We start from the raw sequence: 22444 nt of genomic DNA, 5'->3' as shown, positions 1-22444 counted from the left end.
GTCAGATTTTGGGGGTCCCCAAGATCCTTTGGGGACAGATTTGGGGACGTTCTGGGTGGTTTTAGGTCCCCAAGGTCCTTTGGGGCCAGATTTTGGGGACGTTCTGGATGGTTTGAGGTTCTCAAGGTGCTCCAGATTTTTGGGGGGTTCTGGGTGGGGTGGGGTCCCCGGGGGTGGTCCGAGCCCCCCCTCCCTGTGACACCCCCACCCCCATCCCCCCCCACGTGGGGTGTCCCCAGGGTGACGATGGTGACCCCGGCCGTGCTGCGGCTGGAGACGGAGGAGCGGGTGGTGGTGGAGGCCCCGGGTTTGACGTCCGCCACCGAGGTCAACCTCTTGGTCCAGGACTTTCCCCTCAAGCGTCACATGATCTACCAGACCCGCCTCCCCCTCACCCCCGCCGGGGGCATGTTGGCCACCACCACCATCAAGGTATGTCACCACCACCCACCCACCAGTGTCACCTCCCAGCCGGTCGTTGTCCCCTCCCGCCCAAGGGCCGATGACCCAACGGAGCTCAACCTTCTACGAGAGGGGGGAGAAGCTCCACGGGGCTGGTGGGACCTGGGGGAGGATGGTCACCATGGGGTGGGGGGGCTTCTTGGGGACTGTCACCCCTGGGGCCTTGGAGACACTGACCTCTGAGGTCCTTGGGGACAGGTCTTTGGAGGTGGCCACCTCTGGACCTTTGGGGACAGCCACCACGAGGTCCTTGGAGGTGGCCACCTCTGGGTCCTTGGAGGTGGCCACCCCTGGACCTTTGGGGACAGCCACCACGAGGTCCTTGGAGGTGGCCACCTCTGGGTCCTTGGAGGTGGCCACCCCTGGACCTTTGGGGACAGCCACCACGAGGTCCTTGGAGGTGGCCACCACTAGGTCCCCTGAGGTGGCCACTCCCAGACCTTTGGGGACAGCCACCACGAGGTCCTTGGAGGTGGCCACCTCTGGGTCCTTGGAGGTGGCCACCCCTGGACCTTTGGGGACAGCCACCACGAGGTCCTTGGAGGTGGCCACCTCTGGGTCCTTGGAGGTGGCCACCCCTGGACCTTTGGGGACAGCCACCACGAGGTCCTTGGAGGTGGCCACTTCTGGATCCTTGGAGGTGGCCACCCCTGGACCTTTGGGGACAGCCACCACAAGGTCCTTGGAGGTGGCCACCTCTGGATCTTGGGGGTTGGTCACACCAGGTCCTTGGGGACACTGACCTCTGAGGTCCTTGGGGACAGGTCCTTGGAGGTAGCCACCCTATGATGGTCACCTCTGGGTCCATGGAGGTGGCCACCTGTGGGTCTTTGGGGACAGTCACCCAGGATCCCTGGTCACGGGTGCCATCTGGTGTCCCCTGCCCGGTCCCCATGGCGCAGGTGCCACCCGGTGTCCCCTGTCACCGCAGGTGTCGGCCAAGGCCCTGCCGCAGGCCACGGAGAAGCAGTTTGTCTCGGTGACGGCGCGGGTGGGCCAGGTGACCCTGGAGAAGGTGCTGCTGGTGTCATTCCAGAGCGGCCACATCTTCGTCCAGACGGACAAACCCATCTACACCCCTGGCTCCACTGGTGTGTCCTTGGGCTGGTGGCACCTTGGGGTCTTGGTGACACCTGGGGGTCTTAGTGGCACCTTTGGGCGTTGGGTCCCCTCTTGGGGTCTTGGTGGCCTCTTGGGGGGTTGGATCCCTTCCACAGCACCTCAGGGTCTTGGTGGCCTCTTGGGGCATTGGGTCCCCTCTTGGGGTCTTGGTGGCCTCCTGGGGTGTTGGGTCCCCTCTTGGGGTCTTGGTGGCTCCTTGGGGTCTTGGTGGCCTCTTGGGTCCCCTCCATAGCACCTTGGAGTCTTGGTGGCACCTTGGGGTGTTGAGTCCCCTCCATGGCCCCTTGGGGTCTTGGTGGCTCCTTGGGGTCTTGGTGGCACCTTGGGGTCTTGGTGGCACCTTGGGGTGTTGAGTCCCCTCCATGGCCCCTTGGGGTCTTGGTGGCTCCTTGGGGTCTTGGTGGCACCTTGGGGTCTTGGTGGCACCTTGGGGTCCTCACCTTGTCCCCCCCATGTCCCCTCCCAGTCCTCTGCCGCCTCTTCGCCCTGAACCACCTCATGGAGCCAGCGCCCAAGACGGTGATCGTGGAGGTCAAGGTGGGTGCCCGTTGGGGACAAGGGGGACAACGGGGGACGCTGCCACCCCAGGGCCACCCTCCCCAACCCCTCCCTGTCCCTTCAGACGCCCGATGGCATCATCATCAAGCAAGTCCCTGTCACCTCCCCCATGAGGACTGGCATCTTCTCCATCAACCACAACCTGCCCGACGTGGTCAGGTGGGTGCCACCTCCCCGGGTGGCCTGGGGGGGGGGGGACGACACGGCGGGGGTGGGGGTGGGACAGAAGGGACACACGGGGACATCCCTGTCCCTAGACTTGTCCCCTCACACCCCCACCCTACTCCCCCCCCATTCATCCCACCTTTCCCAGTCTGGGGACGTGGACCGTCCAGGCCAAATTCGAAGACTCACCAGACCAGGTCTTCAGCACCCAGTTTGAAGTCAAGGAGTACGGTAAGGCGGGGTACTGGGAGCACTGGGAGGGGTTACTGGGAGCACTGGGGGTTACTGGGAGCACTGGGAGGGCTTACCTGGGGCCCTGGGAGCCCTGTGGTGTTACTGGGAGCACTGGCAGGGGTTACTGGGAACACTGAGGGATACTGGGAGCAGTGGGATGGGATACTGGAAGCACTGGGATGGGTTACTGGGAGCCCAGTGGGGTTACTGGGAGCACTGGGAGGGGTTAGTGGGAGCACTGGGTATTACTGGGAGCAGTGGAATGGTTTACTGGGAGTGGTGGGATGGGTTCCTGGTCATTACTGGGAGTACTGGGAGGGGTTAGTGGGAGCACTGGGGGGTTACTGGGGTTCCTGGGAGCGGTGGGATGGGTTCCTAGGCATTACTGGGAGTACTGGGAGGGGTTAGTGGGAGCACTGGGGGGGGTTAGTGGGAGCACTGGGGGGTTACTGGGGTTCCTGGGAGCGGTGGGATGGGTTCCTGGTCATTACTGGGAGTACTGGGAGGGGTTAGTGGGAGCACTGGGGGGTTCCTGGGGTTCCTGGGAGCGGTGGGATGGGTTCCTGGTCATTACTGGGAGTACTGGGAGGGGTTAGTGGGAGCACTGGGGGGTTACTGGGTGTCTCCCAGTTCTCCCCAGTTTCGAGGTGATCCTGGAGCCGGAGGAGAAGTTCCTCTACATCGACCAGGAGGAGGATTTCCGGGTGTCCATCACGGCCAGGTGGGACCCCACAACTGCCCCTTTGGGGGGTCCCACCCCCCCAGGGGTGACAGCATGGGATGACGCTCCCCCCCCCCGGGTCCCCCGGGGATGAGGGGGTGGCACCGGGTGACAAGGGGACAGGGGGGGTGGGGGGTGGGGGGCAGTGGGGTGGTGGGGCCAAAGGGGTGAGGGGGGGGAGAGGGGGGTGATGGGGTGACAGGAGGGGACGGGGGGTGATGGGGGGGGACGGGGGCATGTGGGGTGACATGGGGACGTGGACGTGTGGGGTGACACGGGGGGATGTGAGGTGACACGGGGGGATGTGGGGTGACAGGGGTGACATGGACGTGGGGAGTGACGGGGAGGAACGTGGACATGTGGGGTGACACGGGGGGACATGGGGTGACACGGGGAGACGTGGGGTGACAAGGGGACATGGACACGTGAGGTGACGGGGGGGATGTGGGGTGACGGGGGGGATGTGGGGTGACAGGGGGGACATGGACATGGGGTGACGGGGGACGTGGGGTGACGGGGGGACATGGACATGTGGGGTGACAGGGAGGACATGGGGTGACATGGACGTGGGGGTGACACGGGGGACGTGGGGTGACGTGGACGTGTGGGGTGGCAGGGACAGGGTGATGAGGACATGGGACGAGGGGGTGAAGAGGACGTGGGGACACGGGGTGACGGGGACGTGGGGGTGATGGGGACACAGGGACACGGGGACATGGGGTGACAGTGACACGGGTGTGATGGGGACAGGGGGACACGGGGCTGATGGTGACGGGGGTGTGACAGGGACACGAGGGCTTATGGGGACAAGGGGACACAGGGTGACGGTGACACGGGTGTGACGGGGACAGGGGGACACAGGGACATGGGGTGACGGTGACACAGGTGTGACGGGGACAGGGGGACACGGGGCTGATGGTGAAATGGGGTGACGGTGACATGGGTGTGAGGGGGACACGGGGGCTGATGGGGACAAGGGGACACAGGGTGAGGGTGAGGTGGGTGTGACGGTGACACGGTGACGCGGGGGGTGACAGGGTGGCCTGTCCCCAGGTACCTCTACGGGAAGCGCCTGCAGGGAACAGCCTTTGTCCTCTTCGGGGTCATGGTGGACGACGAGAAGAGGAGCATCCCCCAGTCCCTGCGGCGCATCCAGGTGACAATGTCCCTGTCCCTTGTCCCTGTCAACCTCCCCACGGTTGTTCCCTGGCCCCACAGCCTCTGGCCCCATCCCTGGCCCCGTGGTTGTCCTCACAGTTGTCCCCTGTCCCCACTCCCACCCCTGTCCCCATGGTTGTCCTCTGGCCCCACACCCTCATCCTGGTCCCCATCCCAGTCCCTGTGGTTGTCCTCTGTCCCCGTGTCCCCATCCCTGTCCCCATCATTGTCCCCTGTCCCCAGTCCCATCCCGGTCCCCATGGTTGTCCCCTGTCCCCATCCCTGTCTCCACTCCCACCCCTGGCCCCATCCCGGTCCCCATGGTTGTCCCCTGTCCTCACTCCCATCCCAGTCCCCACAGTTGTCCCCACGGTTGTCCCCTGTCCCACCAACTCCATGCCACAGGTGACCGACGGGGACGGGGAGGCCGTGCTGTCCATGGCCACCCTGCGGCAGCGATTCGCCAACCTCCAGGAGCTGGTGGGACACTCACTCTACGTCTCCGTCACCGTCATCACCGAGTCAGGTGACCAGGGGGGACCTCAGGGGACACGGGGGGGACTTGAGGGGTGAGGGACAGCAGGGACGTGTGGGGCCACAGGGCTCTGTCACGGGCTTCAATGAGTTGGGTGGGTTGGGGGGACACTCAGGGACATGCAGGGACAGCAGTGACGTGGAGGATGTGTGGGGTTGGAGACGTCAAGGATGGGGAGATGTGGGGTTGGGGGACACCAAGGGATGGGGACATCCAAGGATGGGGAGACGTGGGGTTGGGGACAGGAAGGATGGGGACAAGTGGGGTTGGGGACACCAAAGGTTGAGGAGATGTGGGGTTGGGGACATCAAGGCTGGGGACAAATGGGGTTGGGGACACCAAAGGTTGAGGAGATGTGGGGTTGGGGACATCAAGGCTGGGGACAAGTGGGGTTGGGGACACCAAAGGATGAGGAGATGTGGGGTTGGGGACATCAAGGCTGGGGACAAGTGGGGTTGGGGACACCAAAGGTTGAGGAGATGTGGGGTTGGGGACATCAAGGATGGGGACAAGTGGGGTTGGGGACACCAAAGGTTGAGGAGATGTGGGGTTGGGGACATCAAGGATGGGGACAAGTGGGGTTGGGGACACCAAAGGATGGGGATATCTGGGGCCACCTGAGGCCAGAGGGTGCTGTCCCCTGGGCTGGGGACTGGGGAGCCCTGTCCCGGCACCGGGTGACATGGCCGCTCTGGTGGCCACCGCAGGCAGTGACATGGTGGAGGCCCAGCGTGGTGACATCAGCATCGTGACGTCCCCCTACACCATCCACTTCACCCGCACCCCCAAGTACTTCAAGCCGGGGATGCCCTTCGACCTGATGGTAATGACACCTGGGGACAGGCTTGGGGACAGCGGTGGCCTTGGCCCAGGACCCCCATAGCACCAGGGTCCCCAGCGTCACGATGGGGACAGGACAAACCTTGGGGGGTCTGTGGGTGGAAGACACTTGGGTGTCACCTGGAGAGGGCCTGGAGACTGTGGTCTGTCCCTGTGTCACCTGGATGGCACCGGGTGACATGTCCCTCACACCCGTGTCCCCACGTGATGTCCTCACGTCACACCACGTCCCCCCCAGGTCTACGTCACCAATCCAGACAAGTCCCCAGCTCCGCGTGTCACCGTCAAGGCTGATGGCTTCCAGGGGCTGGTCTCCACCCAACGCGATGGCACGGCCAAGCTGGTCCTCAACATGCCGGCCAACAAGGACAGTGTCCCCATCACCGTGAGTGGCACCGGGGTGGCCTTGGATCTGGGGGAACCAAGGTGGCTAGGGACAAGGGTCCCCTGGTTGGGGCTGCTGAGACAGCCAAGGTGGCTGAGATGTCCATGGTGGCCAAGGACCATAGCCAACGTGGTCACCATTGACCAAGGGCCAGGACTGGGGCACCAGGAGGACCTAGACATCCATGGTGGCCAAGGATGAGGACCACCATGGTCACCGTTGACCAAGGGCCAGGACTGAGGGACCAGGAGGACCTAGACATCCATGGTGGCTAAGGGTCAGGGCCACCATGGTCACCACTGCCCAAGAGCCAGGACTGAGAGACCAGGATGGCCTAGACATCCATGGTGGCCAAGGATGAGGGACACCATGGTCACCATTGGTCGAGGACAAGGATGCCCAGTGTCAGGGAGACTGGTGGAGATGTCCATAGCGGCCAAGTTGTCCATGGTAGCCTGCAGCCAGGGTCAGCACGGTTCACCACGATGGCCATGGTGAGTGGGATGGAAATGGCCAAGATGATCACGGTAGCCAAGGGCTAGGAGGGCCAGTATCAGGAGGACCAAGGTGGTCAAGTTGAGTAGAGTGGCCAAGACATCCAGGGTGGTGGACATGACCAGGTTGACCAAGGAGATGACCAGGTTGACCAAGGAGATGATCACCATTGGCCAGGAACCAGGGCAGAAGAGTCAGGTAGACCAGGGCAACCAAGACCTTGCTGGCGGTCAAGACCTCCATGTTGACCTGTGCCCATCTTGGGCATCTCCTGGGGTTCTTGGGTGGCCCTTGAGGGGCTTGAGTGGTCCATGATGTGGACTGGAGACCAAGAGGGGCTTGGGCATCTCCTGGGTGGCCCTTGAGGTGGCCCATGATGGAGATTGGGTGTCACTTAGGTGTTTTGGAGAGTCCATGGGGGGCTTGGGCATCTCCTGGGGTCCTTGGGTGGCCCTTGAGGTGGTCTGTGATGGGGATTGGGTAGGGTTTAGGTGGTTTGGAGAGTCCATGGAGGGCTTGGGCATCTCCTGGGGTTCTTGAGGTGGCCCATGATGGTGATTGGGTGGCATTTAGGGGGTTTGGAGAATCCAATGGGAGGCTTGGGCATCTCATGTCCACGCCTCTCCCTGGTAACCACCGTGTCCCCTGGGGGGGCCGTAGGTGCGGACGGACCAACCGGGGCTCCCCCCTGACCGCCAAGCCTCACGGCACATGACGGCCGAAGCTTATCGTAGCCAAAGCGGCTCGGGCAACCTCCTCCACCTGGCCGTGGGGGCCACCGAGCTCCAGCCTGGTGACAACCTGGCCGTCAACTTCCACCTCAAGAGCAGCAACAACGCCGTCCAGAACTCCGTCCCCTACTTCACCTACCTGGTGGGCACCCTAGGCCTCTGCCCCCCAACCGCTCTACAGCTTGAGGACCTAGATGTCCAGGTGGCCACCAATCCTTACCTTTACTTGCCCGCCCGTAGATCATGAGCAAGGGACGCATCATCCAGGTGGGCCGACAGCGGCACGAAGCCGGCCAGAGCTTGGTGACCATGTCACTGCCGGTGACGGCCCAGCTCATCCCCTCCTTCCGCATCGTGGCCTACTACTACGTGCTGCCGGGCGAGATCGTGGCCGACTCCGTCTGGGTGGACGTCAAGGACACTTGCATGGGGACCGTGAGTGTGTCCCTGATGTCCTCGAGGTGGGGGGGACCCGTGGCCGGGCTTGGGAAGGGGTTTAGGTGGCCCTCGAGGTGGTCCGTGATGGAGGTTGGGTGGTGCTTAGGGGGTTTGGAGAACCCATGGTGGGGCTTGGGCATCTCATGGGGTTCTTGAGGGGCTTGAGTGGTCCATGATGGGTGGTTTGGGTAGTCCATGGGGGGCTTGAGCATCTCCTGGGGTCCTTGGGTGGCCCTTGAGGTGGCCCATGATGGAGACTGGGTGTCACTGAGGTGGTTTGGAGAGTCCATGTGGGGCTTGGGCATCTCCTGGGTGGCCCTTGAGGTGGCCCAGGTGGCCCATTGATGGTCCAGATGTTCCATGATGGAGCCATCAGCTCCTCCTGGTGGACTCCAACACCCTGTGGGGTTAGAGGTTACCCATGGGGTGGCTCCTGGAGGGTGCGGTGAAGGTTTTTTGGGGTCACCCCATGGCCATGATGTCACCGCCCCACCCCGTGTCCCCCCTCACCCCGTGTCCTCCCCCTCCAGCTGGTGGTGAAGGGGGCAACGGAGGCCGACAACCGGGTGCATGAGCCGGGGACCCCCATGAGGCTACGCATCGAGGGTGACCACAATGCCTACGTGGGCTTGGTGGCCGTGGACAAGGGCGTCTTCGTCCTCAACAAGAAGTACAAGCTCACCCAGTCCAAGGTGGGCCTCCGTCCCCACGTGTCCCCCACGTGTCACCTCCCCTCAGGGTGGTGGCAGTGGCTTTTCACGGTTGTCCTCCGTCTTGGTCACAGGTTTGGGAAACGGTGGAGAAGAGTGACATCGGCTGCACTGCAGGCAGCGGGAGGGACAACGTGGGGGTCTTTGCGGATGCTGGTCTCAGCCTGGCCACCAGCGTGAAGATCACCACGCCTCAGCGAGGAGGTCGGGGACAGGGACAACCCGGGGGGTGGCACCTTGGGGACGGGGTAGGAGAAACCCTTGGAGATGTGGCACTTGAAGGACAAGGGGAGTGTGATACCTCAGGGATGGCCCCTGAGCTTTGAAGGTGGTCACCACGTGAAGGTCACCACGGGGTCCTGACCCGTGTCCTCTCTGTCCCCAGATGTCCAGTGTCCCCAACCCACGAAACGCAAGCGCCGGTCCCTGCAGCTTGTGGAGTTCAAAGGCACCAAGGGTAGGTGGCACTGGGAGTGTCCCATGTCCCCAAGGGCACGAGAAGGTCCTGTGCCCCTGGAGACACTGAATTGTCCCATGTCCCTGAGGAGGCCAAAGTGTCCCATGTCCCTGAGGGCCACCACATTGTCCCATGTCCCTGGTGATACCACAGCACCCCATGTCCCTGAGGGCCACCAGAGCATCCCATGTCCCTGCAGATACCACAGCAACCCATTTCCCAAAGGTCATCAGAGTGTCCCATGTCCCTGAGGGCCACCACATTGTCCCATGATCCTGGTGATACCACAGCACCCCATGTCCCTGAGGGCCACCAGAGTGTCCCATGTCCCTGAGGACCCTCAAGGGTCTCCGGGACTGGGTGCCAGTTGGGTTCCTGGGTGCCGGCAGCGGCCCAGTACACGGACAAGGCCCTGCGCAAGTGCTGTGAGGACGGCATGAAGGAGAACCCCATGGGCCACAGCTGCGAGAAGAGGACCACCTACATCCAGGAAGGAGAAGGCTGCGTCCGGGCCTTCCTCGACTGCTGCAACTACATCAAGGGCATCCGCGACCAGAGGCTGCGGGAGTTCCACCTCGAGCTGGCCCGAAGCAAGTGCCAGGCACTGGGGCTGGTGGTGGTGGGGCTGGTGGTGGTGGGGCTGGTGGGTTGGGCAAAGCTTGGGTGAAACTTGGGGGAAGGTCAGGTGAACCTCAAGCGTTCCTTGCACTACCCTTGGGTGATGCTTGGGTGAAGATCAGATGAATTTCGGATGATGCTTGGGTGAAGGTCAGGAGAACCTCGGGTGTTCCTCGCACTACCCTTGGGTAAAGGTCAGGAGAACCTTGGGTGTTCCTCACACTAGCCTTGGGTGAAGGTCAGGAGAACCTCGGGTGTTCCTCACACTACCCTTGGGTAAAGGTCAGGAGAACCTTGGGTGTTCCTCACACTAGCCTTGGGTGAAGGTCAGGAGAACCTCGGGTGTTCCTCACACTACCCTTGGGTAAAGGTCAGGAGAACCTTGGGTGTTCCTTGCACTATCCTTGGGTGAAGGTCACATGAACCTCAGGTGCTGCTTGCACTGTCCTTGGGTGATGCTTGGGTGAAGGTCAGGAGAACCTCGGGTGTTCCTTGCGCTGTCTTTGGGCAATGCTTGGGTGAATTTTGGGCAACGCTTGGGTGAAGGTTGGGTGATGCTCAGATGATGCTTGGGACAAGCGAGGGTGGTGCTTGGACTATGCTGGGGTCATACTGGCTCCACCCAGGAGCTGGGCCCCTCAGGCCACGGTCGAGAGGGATGGTACCGCCCCCAGGCGAGGAGGACGATGGCTTCCTGGCTGAGGAGGACATCACCTCCCGGAGCCTCTTCCCGGAGAGCTGGATGTGGCAAGTGGAGCGGCTGACGGAGAAGCCCAACGAGCTGAAGTGAGCCCTGTCCCCTTGTCCCACTGCCCCTCCACCACATGGGGTCATCCTCCACCTTGGGGATTGTCATCTCCTCCCCTGTCCACATATGGACACTGCCCTACCCAGTCTGGACACCAACTATGATGCGCCCCCAAAGTCCAGACAAGGGCCACCTTTGACCCCCTGATGCTGCCTCGGGACCAGCTCTTACACCTTGGTCCAGCTCAGGGGCCATCTACAACCTCCTGGTCCGGCTTGGGGACCACTTATGACACCTTGGTCCAGCTCAGGGGCCATCTACAACCCCCTGGTCCAACTTGGGGACCACCTATGACCCCTTGGTCTAGCTCAGGGACCATCTGCAACCCCCTGGACCACCTCACGGGCCATCTACAACCCCCTGGTCCAACTTGGGGACCACCTATGATGCCCTGGTCCAGCTCAGGCAATCTACAACCCCCTGGTCCAACTTAGGGACCACCTATGACACCTTGGTCCACCTCAGGGGCCATCTACAATCCCCTGGTCCAGCTTGGGGACCACCTATGACCCCCCCTACTCCACTTTAGTGGCTGGTAACACTTCCCTCACCTGGTTTGGAGCTGGTTATGACCCCCTCGGTCCTTCTCATCCTCTCCAGCATCTCCACGAAGACTCTCCCTGTGTTCCTGAAGGACTCTATCACCACCTGGGAGGTCCTGGCCGTCAGCCTCTCACCGAACAAGGGTACGTGATGGAACAGGAAGGTGTCCCTGGGGATCAAAGGAATCACCCTTGGGAGAACTTGAGGGATCTCCTAAGCCTTGGGAAGACCCCATGGGACTTGAGGGATCTTCTAAGCCTTGGGAGGACTCCATGAGACTTGAGGGATCTCCTAAGCCTTGGGAAGACCCCATGGGACTTGAGGGATCTTCTAAGCTTTGGGAGGTCTCCATGGGACTTGAGGGATCTTCTAAGCCTTGGGAAGACCCCATGGGACTTGAGGGATCTTCTAAGCCTTGGGAGGTCTTCATGAGACGTGAAGGAATATCTGAAAGCCTTGGGGATGTCCCTGGGACATGAGGGGCCCAGGCTGAACCCCGTGTCCCCTGGGGGCCACCCCACAGGTGTGTGTGTGGCTGACCCCTACGAGATCACGGTGATGAAGGATTTCTTCATCGACCTGCGCCTGCCCTACTCCGTGGTGAGGAACGAGCAGGTGGAGATCCGCGCCGTCCTCTACAACTACCGGACTCACGACATCACGGTTGGCAGGGGCACCATGCTTGGGCTTCTGGGGTGGCTTCGGTGGCCACCTGAAGCCCACGGCCAACCTCTCCGTGCCCTATAGGTGCGGGTGGAGCTGATGCACAACCCAGCCATCTGCAGCGCCTCCACCTCCAAGATGCGCTACCAGCAGGTCCTCAAGCTGAAGGCCCAGTCCTCCTGGGCTGTCCCCTTTGTCATCGTCCCCTTGCAGCTGGGGCTCCACGACGTGGAGGTCAAGGCCGCTGTCCGGGGCAGCTTCGTGTCCGATGGGGTCAAGAAGAAGCTCAAAGTTGTGGTGAGTGGCCATCTGTGCCCCATGGCGTCTCCACCCACATGGTGTCCGTGGCGTGTCCACCCATGTGGTGTCCACGGCATCTCCACCCACTTGGTCTCCATGAAGCCTCCACCCACGTGGTGCCACCTCCGCCCCCTGAGATGTCCCCAGCGTGGTATCCCAGGGACATCCATGTCTCTACTTCGATCCTGGTGGTGGTACTCAAGGATGAAGGATCTTCTCCCCCCAGGATGCTCAAGCATGGTCTTCTGGGGGTCTCCCTGTATCCCTGGGACATCCCTGGTCTCCATCCTGGTGGTGGTACTCAGGGATTAAGGTCTTCTGGGGGTCTCCCAGTTTGTCCCATGACCTGGGGGTGCTCCTTTACACTGGGACATCCCTGTCTCCACTTCCATCCTGGTGGTGGTACTCAAGGAGGAAGGATCCTTCCACCCATAGGATGCTCAAGTGTGGTCTGCTGGGGCTCTCCCAGTTTGTCCCATGACCTAGGGGTGCTGGTTTCACTGGGACATCTTTCCCAGAGAGGTTGGGAAGGCAGGGGAGGGGATCCCAAAACCAGCCCAACCTTTAACATTGGACTCTCCTCTCTGCAGCCCGAAGGGATGAGGTTGGAGAAGACGGTGAAGATCGTTGAGCTGGACCCGAAGACGAAGGGAGTCAGTGAGTGGCCCCTGGCTGGTCTTGGGGTGGCCTTGGGGACGTCTCAGCCCCATGGGGATGTTCTGCTTGAGGGAAGGGTCTGGGGCATCTCAGGGTACAAGGGGAAGTCCCACTGTGGGTCTGGGACATCTTGGGGGGATGAAGGAGGTACCACCAAGGGTAGGACTGGGGCATCTTGGAGGACAAGGGACACCCCAGTATGGAACTGGGGCATCTCGGGGGATGAGGAATGTCCTGCTTTGGGTCTGGAGCAACCTTGATGACAAGGGACATCCTCCTATGGACCTGGGACATCTCAAGGGAGAAGGGACATCCTGGTATGGCTCTGGACCATCTTGAGGGACAAGGGAGATCCTGCTGCAGATGTGGGGCAGGGCTGGGTCACCTCAGGAGGTTGGGGGGGGGGGGGGGGGGACTTCAGGAAGGGTTTGGGGGCCACCCACCTCCATCCTGACCCCCCTGCCCCACAGATGGTGTCCAGGAGGAGAAGGTGAAGGCAGCCGACCTCTCTGACATTGTCCCCAACACCGAGTCGGAGACCAGAGTCAGCATCCAAGGTGAGGAGCAGGAGAAGAAAGGCAACTGGGAATGAACTAGGATGAGGTTGGGGGCAGGGGGGACAAACTCCTGGCTGGACCTCTCCCCATCTTCTGCTCCAGGCAACCCCGTGGCCATCCTGGTGGAGAAAGCCGTCGATGGGGCCAAGCTGAAGCACCTCATCACGACGCCATCGGGTTGTGGGGAGCAGAACATGATCACGCTGACACCCACCATCATTGCCACCCACTACCTGGACGTCACTGGCCAGTGGGAGAGCTTCGGTGTTGACCGTCGTACCGAGGCCATAGAGTTGATCAAAAAAGGTTGGGTGGGAGGGTCTCCCCGAGGGTGGGAGGGTCTCCCCAAGGGTGGGTGCGTATCACTGAAGGGTGAGAACGTCCTCCAAAGGGTGGGAGCATCCCTCGATTTCCTCCTTCGGGGTGAAAAACATCACCATCATCCAAGGCGGTGAAGAAGCCTGCACCTTTGGAGAAGACATGGGTGGGGTGCCACCAGTTTGGGGGTTTCTAGAGCTACTGGTTTGCTCTGGAGAGGGTTGGTGGCCTGGAGCTATCTCGGCTTGACTGGGTGCTCCTTGAGTTGACCGACCACCATCTTCTCCCCAGGTTACACCCAACAACTTGCTTTCCGGAAACCTGACAGCTCCTTCGCCGCCTTCAAGGGCCGTCCATCAAGCACCTGGTGAGGGACGCGTTGGCCACCACCACCTGGGTCCAGGTGATGGGCTTGGACGTGCCACCAAGGTCCTCCTGCCCCCTCAGGTTGACAGCCTACGTGGCCAAAGTCTTCGCCATGGCCATCAAGCTGGTGGACATCGAGCCCGAGGTGGTTTGTGGCGCCATCAAATGGCTCATCCTGGAGAAGCAGAAGCCAGATGGGATCTTCCAAGAGGACGCTCCCGTCATTCATAAGGAGATGATGGTATGAGGGGACCCAATCCCTGTCCCTCCTGGTGGCCGAAGCCCGGGACGAACATTGGGTGGACAGAATTTGGTGTGAAAACCACCATCCTGAGGTATTTTTCCCCCCTTCCCCCCTCCGTTTTGTCACCCAGGGAGGTTATGTGGGCGCCGAGCCCGAGGTGTCCCTCACTGCCTTTGTCCTCGTGGCCCTGCAGGAGGCCCGGCAGATCTGCAAGGACCACATCAACGTGAGTGGCCTCAGTCCCCAACCCCACACGGGGGGAGAGAGGAGGTCGGGGAGGGACAACTCATACCCGTCCCATGGAAGGACCTTCAAGATGAGGTGCCCAACCCTTAGAGCAGCCACTGGAGAATCCCAGCATCCCCTCTTTTCTGCCCAGAGCTTGGACGGGAGCATCACCAAAGCCGCCGACTACCTCACCCGAAAGTACCAGTCTTTGAAACGCCCCTACACGGTGGCCCTGACCTCCTACGCCCTGGCCCTGGCAGGGAAACTCAACAGCGAGAAAGTTCTCATGAAGTTCTCCAAAGGTGACGTCACACCACGGGGTGGGGGGGAGGGGACAAAACCAGGGGGGTGGGGGGTGGAGGTAGTTACGGGTTTCCTGGTCGGGGGAGAAGTCACCCCTTGAGGGTGATGAGGGAACGATGTCACCCCAGGGGGTAAAAGCTGGGAGGAACGCAACGCCCGCACCTACAACATCGAGGGGACGTCCTACGCCCTGCTGGCCTTGCTGCAGATGGAGAAAGCAGAGCTGACCGGGTCGGTGGCCCGCTGGCTCGCCCAGCAGAACTACTTCGGTGGTGGCTACGGATCCACTCAGGTGGGCTACGAACCCCCCTGGCACCCATGGGTGCTGCCCACAGCATGGAGTGGGACTGGTGTGTGATGGGGAAGAGAGAAGTTGAGGACCTTGTTGGGGGTTGAGGAGCCACTTCGTGGCCCTGGGGTCTCCAGGGACACAGTGTGGCTCTTGGGGGGGGATGGGGTGGAGGGGGGGGTGCGTCTCTGGTCCCATGGGACCTCAGGGCTTGGGAGGGAGGGTCACCTCAGGGCCCTTGGGACCCCCGGGGACATGGCACGTCCTTGGGGAACACCAGTGGTCCTACAGGATCTCAAGGGCTTTGGAAATCCAAAAAGACCTGTCCTTGGGGGACACCTCCAGATTCTGGGGGACACCCTGGTCCCTGGGGGACACCTCCAGACCTTGGGGACACTTCCAGACCCTGGGGACCCTCAGGGACACGTCCTGTCCATGGAGGACACCTCTGCTCCATAAGACCCCCCCAAGAGTACGTTCCAGGTGGCCCCAGAACTTGGGGTCACCTGGAGCTCAGGGCCAGCCGGGGGCTTTTGGGGCTGCTCCAGTCAGTGTCCCCAAGCCTTGGTGACACCGGTGTTCCCTTGAAGGCCACCATCCTGGTGTTCCAAGCCTTGGCCCAGTACCAGGAGGTCACTCCCCGGCAGCAGGAGCTCAACCTGGACGTGTCGGTGCTGCTGCCGCGCCGGGCCAGCGCCGTCACCTACCGCATCGAGAACCGCAACGCCCTGGTGGCCCGCTCCGCCGAGGTATCCCATTGTCATTGTCACGGTCACTGGTAGGACCACGGGGTGGGCACGGCTCACCCTGCTCCTGCTGGCCATGGGATGTCCCTTCCATGTCCCCTCCATCTCCTGGTCCCCTCTGTGTCCTCCTAAGGATGGGATGTCCCTACCGTGTCCTTCCATGTCCTGGGATGTCCTTTCCATGTCCCCTCCATGTCCTGGGATGTCCCTGTCCCCTCTGTGTCCTTCCAAGGATAGGATGTCCCTTCCATGTCCCCTCTATGTCCCTGTCCCCTCTGTGTCCTTCCAAGGGTGGGATGTCCCTTCCATGTCCTGGGATGTCCCTTGTCCCCTCCGTGTCTCTTCAGGTCCCAGGACAATCATGTCTCCTCACTATGGACTCGGATGTCCCTGTCCCTTCCATGTCCCCTCCATGTCCTGGGATGTCCCTGTCCCCTCCATGTCCTGTCCCCTCTGTGTCCTTCCAAGGATGGGATGTCCCTCCATGTCCTGTGATGTCCCTTGTCCCCTCCGTGTCTCTTCATGTCCCAGGCCACTCTTGTCCCCTCACTATGCCCCTGGACGTCCCTGTCCCTTCCATATCCCCTCCACATCCTGTGTTGTCCCTTGTCCCTTCTACACCCCCTCCGTGTCCCCATGATGCCCCATCCCTTCTGTGTCCCTCCCGGGGGACATCCCCATCCCTCCCCTGATGTCCCCTCCGTGTCCCCGCAGACCAAGCTGAACGAGGACTTCACGGTGAAGGCTGAGGGCAAGGGCCGGGGGACGATGACGGTGGTGACCATCTACAACGCCAAGGTCCCCGACAAGGAGGACAAGTGTAACAACTTCAACCTGGATGTGCAGGTGGAGGACGTGAAGATCGGTGAGTCCCCTCCGTGTGTGCCCCCCTCCCCGGTGCCGAGTCCCCTCCATGGCACCCCCACGTCCCCCGTGTCCCCTCACTGTCCCCATGTCCCTCCCCACCCATAGGCAGGGAAGAGGAGGGCATCTTCCGCTCCGTCAAGATCACCATCTGCGCCAGGTGGGACAGGCTGAGGACATCGGGGACATGGGGAACATCGAAGATGGGGATAGGGATACTGGGAACAGGGACATCAGGGACACTGAGGACATGGGAGACATCAGGGACAGGCTGGGGACATCAGGCACATCGAGGAGATCGGGGACATCAGGGACATTGGAGATGGGGAGGGGAATGGGGGTGATAGTGGGGACAGGGACATCGAGGAGATCGGGGACATCGGGGACATTGGAGATGGGGAGGGGGACGGGGAGTGATAGTGGGGACAGGGACATCAGGGACAAGCTGGGGACATCGGGGTCATGAGGGGAACGGGGACACTGGGGACAGGGACATCGGGGATGGGGACGTTGGGGCCAGAGAGCTCAGCCCCACCTCATCCCACAGGGATCCGTGGGAAGAGGGACATGAGGGATGGGGACAGTGGGGACAAGGGGGGCGGTTGGGGACAGGGGGGGTGGCCTCAACGCTGTCCCCAAAGGTACCTGGACGAGGTGGATGCCACCATGTCCATCCTGGACGTCTCCATGCTCACCGGCTTCTCCCCCGACCTCCAGGACCTGAAGAGGGTGAGTGCAGGGACGTGGGGACACGGTGGGGGGACACGGGGGGACACACAGGACCCTGGACCTTTGTGCCATCACGTCCCACCACGTCCTTATGTCCCCACGTCCCCATGTGTGTCACCGTGTCCCTATATCTCCCCCTCCATCCCCACGTCCCTGCCTTTCCCTCCGTGGCCATGTGTCCCCTGGGTGTCACCGTGTCCCCCCGTCCCCCTGTGTCCCCCCATGTCCCTGGGTTCCCCTGTGTCCCCCTGTGTCCCCACATCCCCCCATGTCCCCATGCCCCCTGGGTGCCACTGTGTCCCCCTGTGTCCCTACGTCCCCCAGGTGTCCCCACGTCCCTCTGTGTCCCCCTGTGTCCCCCTGTGTCCCCACATCCCTCCATGTCCCCCCATGTCCCCCCGTGTCCCCCCGTGTCCCTCTGTGTCCCCCTGCATCCCCACATTCCTCTGTGTCCTCCTGTGCCCCCCATGTCCCCCTGTGTCCCCACAGCCCCTTGGTGTCACTGTGTCCCCACATCCCCCCGTGTCCCCATGTGTCCCCCTGTCCCCTGGGTGTCCCCACATCCCCCCGTGTCCCCCTGTGCCCCCCATGTCCCCCTGTGTCCCCACGTCCCTCTGTGTCCCCCTGTGTCCCCGTGTCCCCCTGTGTCCCCCTGTGTCCCCACAACCCCTGGGTGTCACTGTGTCCCCATGTCCCCCTGTGTCCCTTGTCCCCTTGGTGTCACTGCGTCCCCATATCCCCACATGTCACCACGTCCTGACGTGGCTGCGTGTCCCCACGTGGCCCCCCTGTGTGTCCCACGCCGCTCGGTGTCACCGTGTCCCTGTCACCAGCTCACGGAGGGGGTGGACAGGTACATCTCCAAGTTCGAGATGGACCAAGCGCTGTCGGACCGCAGCAACGTGGTCATCTACCTGGACAAGGTGGGGACACGGGGGATGGGGACAAGATGGGACAGGGTGGGGACATGGTAGGACAGGGATGGGGACAAGATGGGACAGGGATGGGGACAGTGGGGAGAGGGACAAAGAAGGGCAGAGGATGGAGTTGGGGACATGGACAGGGATGGGGACAGGGATGGAGTTGGGGACACGAGTGGGGACAGGACTGGGACGGGGATGGGGACAAGATGGGACAGGGATGGGGACACTGTGGGGACAGGGACAAAGAAGGGCAGAGGATGGAGCTGGGGACACTGGTGGGGACAGGGATGGAGTTGGGGACATGGACGGGGACAGGGATGGGACAGGGATAAAGCTGGAGACACGGATGAGGACAAGGACAGGGATGAATTTGGGGACACGGGTGGGGCTGGGGACATGGACAGAGCCTGGACCAGTGATGGAGACAGGAATGAAGTTGTGGACATGGACAGGGATAGGAAGAAGTTCTCGGGTGTGGGGACAAGGCCAGGTCATGGAGAGGGACAACACGGGGACGTGGTTGGGGACAGGAGCTGGCTGAGTGTCACCCCTTGTCCCCGTGTGTCCCCAGATCTCCCACAAGGCCGAGGAGTGTTTCACCTTCAAGGCCCACCAGCGCTTCCAGGTGGGCCTCATCCAACCCGCCGCCGTCACCGTCTACAGCTACTACAAGATCGGTGCGTCCCGTGCCCCCTCCTGTCACCTCAACGTCCCCTCCCCGTCCCCTCCGTCTTCCACAAAGTCCCCTCCCTGTCCCTCTCCTGTCCCTTTGTCCCACCACATCCCTGCTGACCTTCTCCCCATGTCCGTGTCACCATGTCCCCCCATGTCCCCCATTGACCCTCTCCCTTCACATGTCACCAATGTGTCCCCCATGTCCCCACGGGTCCTTTCCCCTGGTGTCGTCCCCCACCACCACCATCTCCTGTCTCCCCTCATGTCCCTGCAGATGACCGTTGCACCCGGTTCTACCATCCGGACAAGAACAAGGGGCAACTGAGCAAGATCTGCTACGGGGACGTGTGTCGCTGCGCCGAAGGTGACACGGGGACGGATGGGGTCAACACCCCGGCCATGGTGGGACGTGTCATGGCCATGGTGGGACATTTCATGGCCGTGGCGGGACGTGTCATGGTTGTGATGGGACATCATGGCCGTGATGGGACGTGTCATGGCCATCACGGGAAGTGTCATGGCCATGATGGGACATCACTGCTGTGATGGGACATGTCATTGACATGACGGAACATGACATGGCCGTGATGGGACATGTCATGGCCATGATGGGACATGTTGGTGCCACGATAGCCCTTGTCATTGCTGTGTCTCCACGTCCCTGCAGAAAACTGCTTCACGTGGAAGAAGCAGAGCGTCCCCATCACCGTCAACCAACGCATCGAGCGCGCCTGCGAGCCAGGAGTCGACTACGGTGGGACACGGGGGACACGGGGAGACGGGGGACATGGGGACATGGGGGACACAAGGGCGCGGAAGGATAATGGGGGGGACCTGGGGTCATGGGGGGGGACATGAAGGATGTGGATGGTGACATGAAGGACCATAGAAGGTCATGAGGGACACGGGGGGACGTGGAGGGACAAGGGGATGTAGAGGGACACGGGGAGGGAAGGGGGGGACAGGAGCCACCTTGGGTGGGGGTGACACGGTGACATCCCCCTTCCTCAGTGTACAAGGTGAAGCTGGTGGCAGTGGAGCACTCGGGGTCACATGACAACTACATCATGACCATCCTATCCGTCATCAAGATGGGTATGAGCACCCCGGGGGTGGGGGGACAAGGCCACCCTGAGGGACACCGGGAGGGTCACTTAGGGCTGGGGACAGCCAGGGGTGGGGACAGCCAGGTGGGTTGGGGTCACTGGTGTGGCTTGGGGGGCCACCAGGTGGGTCGGTGTCACCCGAGGGTGGTGGGGACACCCACAAGGGCTGGTGTTACCCATGGCTGATGACACCAGTGAGATGGTGACGACATCAGGGTCCCTGGGGATTGAGAGTCTCCATCGGGGGACACGTCAGAGTGGGTGTCCCTTTGTCTTGGGGTGGAGGTGAGATGTCACCTGTGTGTCCCCTCCTGGGCCAGGCACCGACGAGGACCCAGCAGGAAGCAACCGGACCTTCGTGAGCCACCAGCAGTGCCGGGATGCCCTCAGGCTCCAGGCTGGCCAGGACTACCTGCTCTGGGGGCTGGCCACCGACCTGTGGGTCACCGGAGGCCGGTAGGGGACGTGGGGACATGGATGGGGGCCACATCTTGGCGGGGGAGGACATGGGGACACGAGACACGGGACATTGGAGACGCGAGGACATGGGGGGATGGGACACGGGGAGATGGGAGATGAGAACATGGGGACATGGGACATGGAGACATGAGACACGGGACATTGGAGACACGAGGACGTGGGGAGATGGGACATGGGACATTGGGGAGGTGGGACATGGGGACATAGGGAGATGGGACATCGGAAAGATGGGACATGGGGAGATGAGAACGTGGGGACATGGGACATGGGGACATGGACATTGGGGAGTCGGGGAGATGGGACGCAAGGACATGGGGAGATGGGACAGTGGAGAGATGAGGACATGGGGAGATGGGACGTTGGGGAGATGGGATATTGGAGAGATGGGACGTTGGGGACATGGGGAGATGGGACATGGGGAGATGAGAACATGGGGACATGGGACATTGGGGAGTTGGGGAGATGGGACACAGGGACATGGGGAGATGGGACAGTGGAGAGATGAAGACATGGGGAGATGGGACGTTGGGGACATGGGGAGATGAGACATGGGGAGATGAGGACATGGGGACATGGGACACAGGGGCATGGGGAGATGGGACATTGAAGAGATGAGGACATGGGGAGATGGGACATTGGGGACATGGGGAGATGGGACACAGGGACATGGGACATTGGAGACATGAGGACATGGGCCATGGGGACGTGGGGAGATGAGACATTGGGCAGGTGGGGAGCTGGGACATGGGGAGATGGGACATGGGGACATGGGACATTGGGGAGTTGGGGAGATGGGACACAGGGACATGGGGAGATGGGACATTGGGGACATGGGGAGATGGGACACAGGAGCATGGGACATTGGAGACATGAGGACATGGGTCATGGGGACGTGGGGAGATGAGACATTGGGCAGTTGGGGAGCTGGGACATGGGGAGATGGGACATTGGAGAGATGGGACGTTGGGGACATGGGGACGTTGGGGAGTTGGGGAGATGGGACACGGGGACATGGGGAGATGGGACACTGGGGACATGGGACACAAGGACATGGGACATTGGAGACATGAGGACATGAGGGGCTGGGACGTGGGGAGATGGGACATGGGGATGTGGGGAGATGGGACAATGGGGAGATGGGACAATGGGGACACATGGCCACGGTGACACCGCCACCCAAGTCCCCCGTGGCCTCCCCCACCCCATTCCCCACCTTCTCCAGCATCTCCTACGGGTTCATGCCACCACATTTCCCCCCACCGTGTTCCTCCCCTGGCCCATGGCGGGGGCCGGGGTGGGGGGGGGGGGGGGAGCGGGGAGTGATGCCACCTCCTCCCGTCCCACGTGTCCCCTCTGTCCCCTGCTTGTCCCCAGCTTCTCCTACTTCCTCGGGAAGGACACGTGGCTGGAGGCCTGGCCCTCGGAGGTGGCCTGTCAGGAACCCGACCACCAGCCCCTCTGCCAGGACTTCCAGGAGTTCGCCGAGGCCATGACCATGTTCGGGTGTCCCTCCTGAGGGGGTGACACCCCCCACACACACACCCCCACCCCCCCCACCCATGGGTGCCCCTCCCCCCACCCCCCGCAACCCCCCACCCTCCCCCTCTCCCCATTTTGCCCTTTGGGGGTTTTTTTTTTGGGTTAAAAAAAGTCCTTTCTGAGAGCCCGGCTGTGGGTGTGGGTGTGTGGGGGGGTGGCCTCAGCGCACGGGGGGTGCACGAGTGGGAGGTGCACGAGTGGTGGTGCACAAGTGGGAAGTGCACGAGTGGAGGTACACGAGTGGGGGGCGCACGAGTGGGAGGTGCACGAGTGGGGGTGCACGAGTGGGGGGCGCACGAGTGGGGGGTGCACGAGTGGGAGGTGCACGAGTGGGGGTGCACGCTGTGGGACACCATCAGTGCACAATTCTTGGTGCACAGTGCTGTACGAGCAGGGGTGCACGAGTGGTGGTGCACAAGTGGGAGGTGCACGAGTGGGGGTGCACGCTGTGGGACACCATCAGTGCACAATTCTTGG

The 22444-nt window shown here is 62.1% G+C and overlaps 1 protein-coding gene across 1 annotated transcript; it reads left to right on the top strand.

The window, feature by feature from the left end:
* Positions 1–239: 239 nt before the first annotated feature.
* Positions 240–21944, top strand: C3 (complement C3; the record flags this gene model as incomplete). Its single annotated transcript, XM_074167169.1, has 39 exons — positions 240–432; positions 1394–1553; positions 2051–2121; positions 2207–2301; positions 2456–2538; positions 3172–3262; positions 4316–4418; positions 4826–4946; positions 5663–5778; positions 6034–6180; positions 7336–7548; positions 7647–7841; positions 8375–8536; positions 8629–8758; positions 8940–9011; positions 9401–9601; positions 10256–10415; positions 11038–11123; positions 11504–11643; positions 11728–11940; positions 12534–12600; positions 13071–13157; positions 13260–13463; positions 13767–13842; positions 13923–14082; positions 14216–14311; positions 14465–14615; positions 14745–14908; positions 15496–15654; positions 16366–16516; positions 16624–16675; positions 17157–17244; positions 18078–18167; positions 18739–18844; positions 19117–19206; positions 19510–19596; positions 19854–19937; positions 20269–20404; positions 21803–21944. Coding segments are annotated over 39 exons (4942 nt in total), but the record flags the coding sequence as incomplete, so codon positions are not given.
* Between the last annotated feature and the right edge of the window lie 500 nt (positions 21945–22444).

Source organism: Numenius arquata, unplaced genomic scaffold (genome assembly GCF_964106895.1).
Source record: "Numenius arquata unplaced genomic scaffold, bNumArq3.hap1.1 HAP1_SCAFFOLD_1090, whole genome shotgun sequence".
Lineage (NCBI taxonomy): Eukaryota > Metazoa > Chordata > Aves > Charadriiformes > Scolopacidae > Numenius > Numenius arquata.
Note: the sequence above shows the minus strand (reverse complement) of the source record. Positions and strands in the feature narration are given on the sequence as shown.